The sequence below is a fragment of the Paroedura picta genome, chromosome 13 (genome assembly GCF_049243985.1).
Source record: "Paroedura picta isolate Pp20150507F chromosome 13, Ppicta_v3.0, whole genome shotgun sequence".
NCBI lineage: Eukaryota > Metazoa > Chordata > Lepidosauria > Squamata > Gekkonidae > Paroedura > Paroedura picta.
Window position 1 is genome coordinate 26,074,481 of NC_135381.1, and position 10,554 is coordinate 26,085,034.

General features: G+C 46.0%; 1 protein-coding gene across 9 annotated transcripts in view; it reads right to left on the reverse strand.

The window, feature by feature from the left end:
- IL1RAPL2 (interleukin 1 receptor accessory protein like 2) overlaps positions 1-10,554 on the reverse strand; it is a 592,622-nt gene that overhangs the window by 24,112 nt on the left and 557,956 nt on the right. For all 9 annotated transcript variants that reach the window (XM_077308260.1, XM_077308262.1, XM_077308257.1 and 6 more), the window contains 2 exons: positions 8,268-8,413; positions 848-991 (listed from right to left, as the gene is read on the reverse strand). In XM_077308260.1, coding sequence (XP_077164375.1) covers positions 848-991; positions 8,268-8,413 — 290 coding nt within the window. The remainder of the gene's footprint in view (positions 1-847; positions 992-8,267; positions 8,414-10,554) is intronic.

Sequence of the window (10,554 nt, forward strand, 5' to 3'; positions counted from 1 at the left end):
GCCAGTGGCTGGGGAAGTGGCGACCCTAGGTGAGCTATAAGGCATGGGAGTTGACTTTGCAGGGGTAGTCAAACTGCGGCCCTCCAGATATCCATGGACTACAATTCCCATGAGCCCCTACCAGCAAATGCTGGCAGGGGCTCATGGGAATTGTAGTCCATGGACATCTGGAGGGCATCAGTTTGATTGCCCCTGATAGAATAGGAATACAAATGACCAAAAAAACAACCACCACCTATCCTTGAAAATTTTTCTTCAAGAATAATCCTACCTCCTGTTCATCTGGAGTTTTATTAAGACCCCCAAGAAGTTAATCCAGATGGAAAGAATCCACTAGGTTCATATCTCATGCAAGATCCATTTAAATTTCTGGTGTGTATGTATATGAGCCTCTTGGGGTGCAGAGTGGTAAGGCAGCAGACATGCAGTCTGAAGCTCTGCCCATGAGGCTGGGAGTTCAATCCCAGCAGCTGGCTCAAGGTTGACTCAGCCTTCCATCCTTCCGAGGTCGGTAAAATGAGTACCCAGCTTGCTGCTGGGGGGTAAACGGTCATGACTGGGGAAGGCACTGGCAAACCACCCCGTCTTGAGTCTGCCATGAAAACGCTAGAGGGCGTCACCCCAAGGGTCAGACATGACTCGGTGCTTGCACAGGGGATACCTTTACCTTTTACCTTTATGTATATGAGAGGAGGGTTGCACAGATTGAACTTTCTGGATCAGGTGCATTTGACATCTTTTCCCTTTTCAGCAATTTTTCCTTCAGACAGAGGTAGTTATCACTTAATATTCTGGACACTACATGAGAACATTCCCCCCCCCCCAAATTCTTTAAACTCCTTCTTACCATCCACTGCTTCGTCACCTCCAAATGTCTGTTTGTAACACAGCATCAGTTCTATGTTGTAGCATTTATAGACAGTCACAAGCAACACTAGCAAGAGAAGGATCGCCCCCAGGCCTCCAGCAAGTTCGATCCTGGAGATCAGATCTGGAGTAAAACAAAAAAATAGAGAAGGGCTTAAAATACAAAGGCCACAGCTGTACATACAGCTGTTGCTGCTAGAACACAAGGTCACTAAGCATCTGCTCAAAAGTCAAGTCCCATGGCCATGGTATTTGAACAGAAGAGCTGGGGGTGGAGAGGCCCCATAAGATTCTAGAATGTCCTGCTTTCTTCATCTTTGCTGTGAATAATGACAGAATTCTTAGAGGGACATCTGTACTATCAATTTATATCAGTTTTTTTTTAAGTCCAGTTTAATTTCCATATCGTGTGACATTACAAGGGATTTGGCAAGTTACTTTTATGGAAACCCTTGTCCTACTGCACAAGATGGAGATGGGGGGTGATTATTAAACCAACCGAAATCCATAATATAGACTTGTCCTGTTTAGTCAGGATTGCATCATCCCTGTGAAGCTGCTCAAAAAGGTCCCATAGACCATTTATGCACTGGGAACTTCACTGCCCCAGCTCCTGTGCAGGAGCACAAATTGGGGGCCGATGAAGCACACCAGGCCAAATGCTCCCCCGTGTGGATGCAGGAAGAGGTGGGGTAACCTGCCATGACTAAAACTCCAGCCTGCAGCCTGGCATGAAACCTCCAGTGCGTAAACGGTCATAGTGAGTTTTGTGACTGAGTAGAGGTTGTAATCCAGGGTTCCCTAATCAACAATGTAACACTGCACTGGCTCTACAGAAGCCACCAATTGTTATGCTGGACTGGAGTGGCGGCCACAGGGTGGCTATTTCCTATTCTCTTGTGTGTGTATACGTCTGTGTTTAATCATCTGGACATGGTCTATAATTGACAAGGCCTCACCAAAGTTCAGGGCTTGGGGTAGGATAAACAACTAGAGAACAGGAATGTATAAAATCAAACTGATGCTTCCCCACCCTTTCCTGAGCCCCACTGCCAACACATCCACAAGGCGCTCAGGTGTAGACTGTGAGGAGTCTGTAGCAGGTGAGTCCAATTAGTTGGAGGCCAACCACCAAGAACATCTCTCTCTCTGCTCCCTTACTGTCTTAGGCTGACACACTGAAGGTATTAATTGGTATTACGGTCTGCTCTTGATGTATCACAGTGACTGTAATAGGACGCCATGAAAACAGGCAGATTTAACAGGCTTAAGGTGTTCATATAGACTTGCAAAGAGCCTTTTGTGGCGCAGAGTGGTCAGGCAGCAGACAAGCAGTCTGAGGCTCTGCCCATGAGGCTGGGAGTTTGATCCCAGCAGCCGGTTCAAGGTTGACTCAGCCTTCCATCTTTCCGAGGTCGGGAAAATGAGTACCCAGCTTGCTGGGGGGTAAACGGTAATGACTGGGGAAGGCACTGGCAAACCACCCCGTCTTGAGTCTGCCATGAAAACGCTAGAGGGCGTCACCCCAAGGGTCAGACATGACCCGGTGCTTGCACAGGGGATCCCTTTACCTTTACAGACTTTCAAGCCATTCCAGAATGTTTCTTCATCAGCTGTTTCTTTGTCACTATTTAAATTTTTTAAACAGGGGCTCTATGTCCTTCACAATGTGATCCCAGGCAATTAAGGATCGTATAATGAGTATAATAATCAGATCTAGCCGTGTGGTGATGTCAGTTACATTGCCCTCCCTGAAGTCGAGCTCTTACTGTGCCAGAATTCACATACTGGAAGTCACATTTAATCACATTCCAATGGGGACAAAGAGGTACGTGACCAAATACACCCAAAGGCATGTATGCCCACAGGCGAGTAAGTCTGCACTGGGATGTGTGTTATAGTGTCCGTTTAGACCTGTGCTCCTCCATTTTTCCGCATTGCGCTGCAGTGTTTCTATTAGAGCCGAGGGACAGACCACTGTCGTGACATGCCCCTTCCTTTTTAAAAACACTTATCGTCTGTTTTCCATATCTCCTAAAATTGTTTTTAAAATGGAGGGGGGGGGGAAGAGAGAGGTTTTTCAACACAATGAGAATGTCTGTGAAACAAAGGCTTCCCGGTCCAGTGTAGTTTGAAATGCCAAAAATCAATATGATTCATTATAACCATAAATCAGTCACACTGGGAGGCAGCCATTAGCAGACTGAACTGCCATGTCAAATACAAGTATGGGAACCTGAAGCTCTTAGCCTTGTTTTCTGGCTCATCTACTCATTAAAAATCACAAGATGCCAATCTTCTTCAATGAGAGAGACTCCGGAGAAGATGTGTTAATTTACACCCTATTCTGCTGCTGCTATTTATTGCCATGATAAATAAACACTAAAAGAGGCATAAGAACTCTGGTGACATAAAAGAACAGAGAGAGCATAAAAAGTTAGAGAAGGTGACAAGTTGATATATCATCAACATCGACTTGGAATTTATATGGAAAGGCAGCCATATGAGTTCAGGAGTCACCTTTTAATCTTGTTTTAGTTTGCTGTTTTAGTTTGCTGTTATTTACAAATCAAATCCATCCCCTGATTGCCTAACAAGGTATCTCAATTATCAGAGAATTACAGAACAAAGAGATGTCTAGGCTGCAGCATTAATAGGTTCTGGCCAGTGGTGATTTTCTTGGAGCATGGCCATCTCTCTAGTCTGGTGCTTGTTTTTTGTGGCTTATAGAATTCTGGGGGTTTCAGTGGCTGATTTAAGCCAAGCCTCAAGGCCCACTGAGATAATTCTGGGGCCATCAAGGCAAAATAAATCACAAGTCCAGACTTGCTCTGATGGCAGCAAACCCACATCTTCAAACGCAGACCTACTCTACTGACATGTAAGGCACAGGTGGGGGTATACTTTGAAGCCTCCTCTTAAATGGCTTTTCCTGCTGCAACACTTCTCCTACTCCCTAAACCTTCCTTTCACCTGAGCTCAGTTAAAATAATGGATCCTGACTGGAAGAAGACCAGCTGGAGTCATGGGGAGTTGGTAGGAGATTTGACTTTGTAAGTGCATATGTGGCTGTCTTATACTGAATCACACCCTTGGTCCATCAAGATCAGGACTGTTTCCTTTGGCAATGACTCTCTAGGACAGGGGTAATCAAACTGCGGCCCTCCAGATGTCCATGGACTACAATTCCCATGAGCCCCCTGACAGCAAATGCTGGCAGGGGGCTCATGGGAATTGTAGTCCATGGACATCTGGAGGGCCGCAGTTTGACAACCCCTGCTCTAGGACCTCAGGCAGAGATCTGTCACACCACTTGGCTGTATCACCTTCTATGCGATCCTTTCACTGGAACTGGGTGGGTGGCAAGGGGTGGCAATGGCAAAAAGAATTCTAATCATGCCTGAGCCCAGTCATAATAATGAAAATGGAGAAATCCAAAACTGTGTGCTGGTTATTGTTAGATTCGGAGGCCAGGACACCGGGAGTTCATTTCAGCTCTTGACTGTGACCCTAGCATGATGGTACAAGAGGCAAAAAACTGAACCAGGGAAATTGACTAGCAACCCCAACTTATATATACTAGAACACAATAAATCTTCCTGCCAGTCCATGCTATTGGCCAGCTTCAGTTTAAACTGACTGGATGCAGCAGTCAGGATCTGGCCATGCATTGGCTGATTAGAAGAAGACGAGTTGGTTCTTATATGCCGCTTTTCTCTACCCAAAGGAGGCTCAAAACGTCTTACAATCGCCTTCCCTTTCCTCTCCCCACAACAGACACCCTGTGAGTGCCAGGTTATGATCCTGCCTTGGACCGCAAGCTCGGTCATCAGCAGACCTACAGACACAACAGTTGTGACTGGCGAGCAGAACACAAACCAAATCAATGGCTGTTCCAGAACAAAGTTATAGTTAATCTTTCATTAGAATGGGCAGGAACATGATATGAGTGTTAAAGGGTGCACCCTCCATTTAGGTGGAGCATGGGTGGAACTGCAATACATCTTATGAACTCAGCAAATATCCCCCAGGCCTTGTAGCACAGGGATTCCTTAGCACAAGGGTAGTCAACCTGTGGTCCTCCAGATGTTCACGGACTACAATTCCCATGAGCCTCTGCCCGCTCATGGGAATTGTAGTCCATGAACATCTGGAGGACCACAGGTTGACTACCCTTGCCTTAGCAGGCATTTGGGAGTTCCCCAGCTGACAAGTCAGTGTGCAAAGGCACAGATAGAAAGACAGACAGACAGAGGAAAATGCCTTGTTGTGAGATGACTTCTAATGAGTCGGTCACTATGGCTTTGTCTACACTGGCACATGATGGGAGTCAGGCTCTTGATAAAGGAAGGCCGATGTTCTTTAAAGACTGTGGAAGTTATCACAGTGGGATAGGGGATGGGCTCCTGACAGAGAAGCTGCTTTTTTTGTACCACTCTTTTTACTACCCAAAGGAGTCTCAAAGACACATTCCACCTGTCACCAGAGCCAGACAGAGGGAGAGCCCCCATAGCTTCCAGTAGCCATCTGCTTCAGACCCAGACATGGCAGGTGAAAGTGCAGGCAGGAGCCTGTTCTTCTCTCCCCCCCCCCCAGTGTGGGGCCCACCATTGTGGACCATTGACTTGGGGTGTTCCATGGTGAGGAGTGTCTATAGAATCTAGAGGAGGGGATTACTCTCTCTGCAGCCTAAACTGGGTTACACAAAGAAGAAAAAGAAGAGTTGGTTTTTACACCTCACTTTTCACTGCCTGAAGAAGTCTCAAACTGGCTTACAATCGCCTCTCCTTTCTCTCTCCAGAACAGACACCCTGTGAGGAGGGTGAGGCTGAGAGAGCTCTGACAGGACTGCTCTGTGAGAACAGCCTCTAACAGGACTGTGACTAGCCCAAGGACACCCAGCTGGCTGCACGTGGAGGAGGAGTGGTGGGGAATCGACCCCGGCTCAAATATTGTGGCTGTGGCTTCTACTGTTCCTGCAAACTTTTTGGCAAAGGCACCACAAATTGTCCATGGAGGGAAGAGGGAGGCTTGGCATATCCAGCCCCCAGTGCTTTCTGCCAGCTGCATGTCATTTGAAAGCCCAGAGTGGTCTTGGCTTTTCGGAGTCCACAAGAAGCACCAAACCAAACAGCCAATTATTAGAATGCAAGAGATACATCCCTGCTCAGAATATCAAGCCCCGAAATATGTTTCAATCCTGTCTTGCATGAAGCCGACATCTTCAAACACAAGGGCTGAGCTGACACTGATGTCTCATTTCCTTTTAATCTGCAAAGTGTAACTTGTCAGGAACCGCTAAAGCAAATCAGTCGGTACTCTTGAGTTGAAAGACAAGTTCTCTCTCAAAGATGTTCTGTTTATAGAATCCTTGAGGATGTGTTATTTTTTATTAGGGGGGGAGAAAAAAACAACTCCTTATGAAGACAACTACGTATTTGTTAGGGCAAAACACTCACATGGAAGAAAGGCTGCAGAGTGATTTGAAAGAGAGAAAAGGGGGGCTGGAAAAAGATTATCTTGCCCCCTTCCCTCAGTTTCTCCACTTGAAATTCCCCTGCCCCAAAGCTGTTCTTGGCTTTCAAAAATGGCACCTGGCCTTGGTCTCATGCCTCTGAACATAATGTGTGTTGTTGTTGCTGTTAGGTGTGAAGTCATGTCCGACCCATCGCGACCCCATGGACAATGATCCTCCAGGCCTTCCTGTCCTCTACCATTCCCCGGAGTCCATTTAAGTTTGCACCGACTGCTTCAGTGACTCCATCCAGCCACCTCATTCTCTGTCGTCCCCTTCTTCTTGTGCCCTCGATTGCTCCCAGCATTAGGCTCTTCTCCAGGGAGTCCTTCCTTCTCATGAGGTGGGCAAAGTATTTGAGTTTCATCTTCAGGATCTGGCCTTCTAAAGAGCAGTCAGGGCTGATTTCTTCCAGGACTGACCGGTTTGTTCGCCTTGCAGTCCAAGGGATAATGTGTAGTTAGCCCTTAACACCGTTTCTAAATTCTCCTAACAGGGAGTCGCTGTCCCCTAAGCAATTCTTTTGTTATTTATTGAAAGAGATGTCTGAGAGGCAGATGGCAAGAGGAGAAGTAGCAGCTCAGCATGACCCTGACTTAGAAGCATGTTCAGGCAGCACGGAAGTGGAGACTGTACCGAAAATCATTTTTATAAATTGATCGGATGAGGCTTTGGGGGGTTTTTTCCCCAGTAAAGAAAGCAGATGACTGTTAACGATATTGAGACGGGAGCCCACCATGGGGTGCAGAATATGAACACCATGATCCAATCATTTGTCTTGTTATGACTGAAAGCCTCTGGGAACAAGAAATGTGTGTGTTTATTTAGAACCAAGCTCAATGAATCACAAGCAAATGATAGAAATGGCCAGAAGGAATTCAACCCCCCCTCCCTCCTGCTGTCTGGCCAATAGACCCAGACGTGGCCTGAGAATGTCGGCATTTTTGAGGTCCCTGTGAAAGCTCCACTCATCAAGGTTTGACAGTTCTTGACATATTTTTAAAAGTGCATTGACATTTAAAGGCGCCTGTGAGGACCTTCTGGCTGACTGGCTGATAGGACTCCCCCTGGTGCCTGCCCCTGCATGTAGGGTTCAGCTCTCCCTTTTGGAGGGTGCCAGATATGTGGTTCTTCTGAATCTTTGTCCTCCTTGCCCGCTATAGAGGCTTCCCAGTCAGCTTTCTCTGGCTCCAGTTTAGGGCTGCGCCACTCTGTGCTATCTCCTCCTTCTCCTTGGATCTGTCCCTCTCGCTCTCTGCTGTCTTCCTCCGACTCCTCCACTCTGCTCCTCCTGGTCGTCTCCCTCCTCTCCTCCTTTTGCATCCAACCATGCCCTGTGTGTCCTCCCACCATTTACCCCCCCCCCTGTGCTTCCAGTACTCCTTGCCATCTGCCCTTCCCCCAAGCTGATAACAACCCCGCCCTCTTCCCCGGAGTCTTCCTTCCTTGAGCATGGCAGCCACGGGCCCCACTGGCATTCTTGGGAATGCCATGGCAGGTAGGTGGCCTGTATGAGGGCAGTGGTGCCTCTGGACGGCTGTGGCAACTGTCTCTCACTGCTGTTCCCAGGTTGGGACCCCTTAGCATTCTGATCCAGTGGTGGGTGGCTGAGCAGTGTGTGCCATGGGCTTCCAGCATGGCATGTCTCCTGGATCATCGTCCCCGGTCTGTCCAGGGTCTTCCAAGGCTGCTGCTGGGTCTGGTCTGGTGAGCTGGGCAAGATATGGGGGAGAGGCAAGAGCGGGGGAGGGGGGGATGAGCCTGGGAGCGGCTGGATAGTGCCATACTGGATTCAGTGGATCTATATTAGAAACATCACAAATCCCATGCCGCAGTGCAGCTTCAAATAAATGTGCATGGAGAATGCAACCATGGATATACATACCTTTTTTCCGCAGAATGACACTTGCATGTTTCCGCCCATTTCTATTTTCAACATGGCATGTGTAATTGGCTAGGTCTGGCTCTTTCACAACATCAAAGATTAAAGTTAATTCCACTATTTTTTCTCCAAGATGCTCTTTGAGAAGCCTGAAAGAGAGAATAATGTATGGAGGTTTGTCAGGCACAGGGTAGAAGGGAAACCATGGCACCTGTTCATAAAGCAATGCTCTATCTTGATTTCTGTATGAAGTATGGCAAAAATATTCTCGTGGACAAGTAAATCATGCGCCTGCAAATGAATGCCTCCCTCCTCAACATCCATTGGACGGGCTGGGAGATACCAAATGATACAAGCTGGAGCTACGCAAGAGTGAATATGATCAGCACATGAAGACCTTCTGGGAATATTCTGCACAGGCCACCTCAGATTCTATGATAGAATATTAGTAGTATCCAGAATGAATGATAACCACCTCAACAACCCCCAAGAATACTATACGCCATCAGCTGATTTTATTGTTTAATATGTTTTAATGTTATAGTAATAATGAAATTTTGCTCCTGTTGTAAACTAATTGTTGTTTTATTGATCTGTTGTAAACTGTCCCAAACTGGCTATGCTGGGAGGGGCAGTGACTCACGGAAAGAAAGAAAGAAAGAAAGAAAGAAAGAAAGAAAGAAAGAAAGAAAGAAAGAAAGAAAGAAAGAAAGAAAGAAGGGAGGGAGGGAGGGAGGGAGGGAGGGAGGGAAGGAAGGAAGGAAGGAAGGAAGGAAGGAAGGAAGGAAGGAAGGAAGGAAGGAAGGAAGGAAGGAAGGAAGGAAGGAAGGAAGGAAGGAGGGAATCCAGGGTTGCTGCCCAGGGGCAAACCACATCTGAATGTTTCTTGCCTTGAAAACTCCAAGGTGATCTGATGGTACTTTCCAGCACCACTCTTGAATGGTACCCCAGCATTTGCCCCTTGAGGTTCTTTGGATATCAGTCTCTGTAAACACATTTGTCAGGCTTTAAGGACAGTGTCCCAGATCACACATAAACACAATTTCAACTCTTTCTGATACGGAAGTCCCATAATAATTTTGATATCTTTTCCACAGGAGTGACATAAGGAAAGAATTTGCTTATTATTGCACAATTTATTCTAATTGCAGAAAATCAGTTTTCCTGAAGCAGAATTTGAAATAGCTAACTTTTAAAATCCTCATAAAGGTTTTAGTGGTGGCTTTACTGTTTCTGAAAGGCTAAAAGGCCATCTATATCTGGATTTGTTTTCTTGCTTTTCTTTCCCCATAATGCTGTCAAAGATTTCAACATCCCCTAATTAACTCACGTGGATGAGTTTACAGAGAAGTAAATTGATCAGGGAGTGGGAAAATGGGGGTTTAAATTAAAGTGCCTCTACTTACATCCTTCATGGAATTAATCACATTTTTCTTATGAAACAGGAAATACGGCATGTGTATGTTGCGAGGAGACAGACAATTTAATAGAGTTTTCTGGAAAAAACCTTGAGAGATTTGTAGCCTGTTTCATAGGCTCAAACAAGGAAGGGGGAAATAACAATTGATATGATTTATATACAGCCAAATTAAAATTTGAAATTTCCCCCCCTCTGTGTTATTGAGATTCCCAATCAGGTATGACTCTCAGCTCTCCAGGAAGACTTACAAGCTATTATTTCTTCTTTAAGAGGACCCGTTCAATTTACATAATGTTTTTATTTCACCTCTTAAAAACCACCTGCCTAGGAATGCATTACTCTTGCCTCCTCATTCTTCCAATCTCTCACTCTCTTCGGTAGTGGATCAGTTGTACTCTACCCTATTGGAAAGGTTTGTCAAACTTCTTTGTCACCTTACTAGGAGGACCGAAATTCACATGGGGACCTTTTAGTGCCCAATAAAGGGTCTGCTTGATTGCCTCTGTTCTGTTACCAAAGGAGGTGTTTGTTAAAGAACAATCCAGCTAGAATAAAAGAAAAGCAGCACAAAGACTAAACTTCACTTCTGCGGTTCCTCTTATGGAGGCTCATAGCTAGCAGACAGAAGCCCCATCAATGTTACCAGCTGTGGCAGCATCCTATGAGCTTTTGATGCAACTGAGGGGGGAGTTTGAGTGCTCTTAGAGTTCTCTCTCCTAGGAATATGCAGTTGCATATAACCTTATTGGTGTTTTCAGATATATTCAGGTCTCCCAAATATATCCCAAGAACACAAAAAAGAGGCCTGAAGAATCCCAGAAAAATTTGGAATTAACCAGGAGCATTAGAAAAACCTAGAACTGCTTTCCC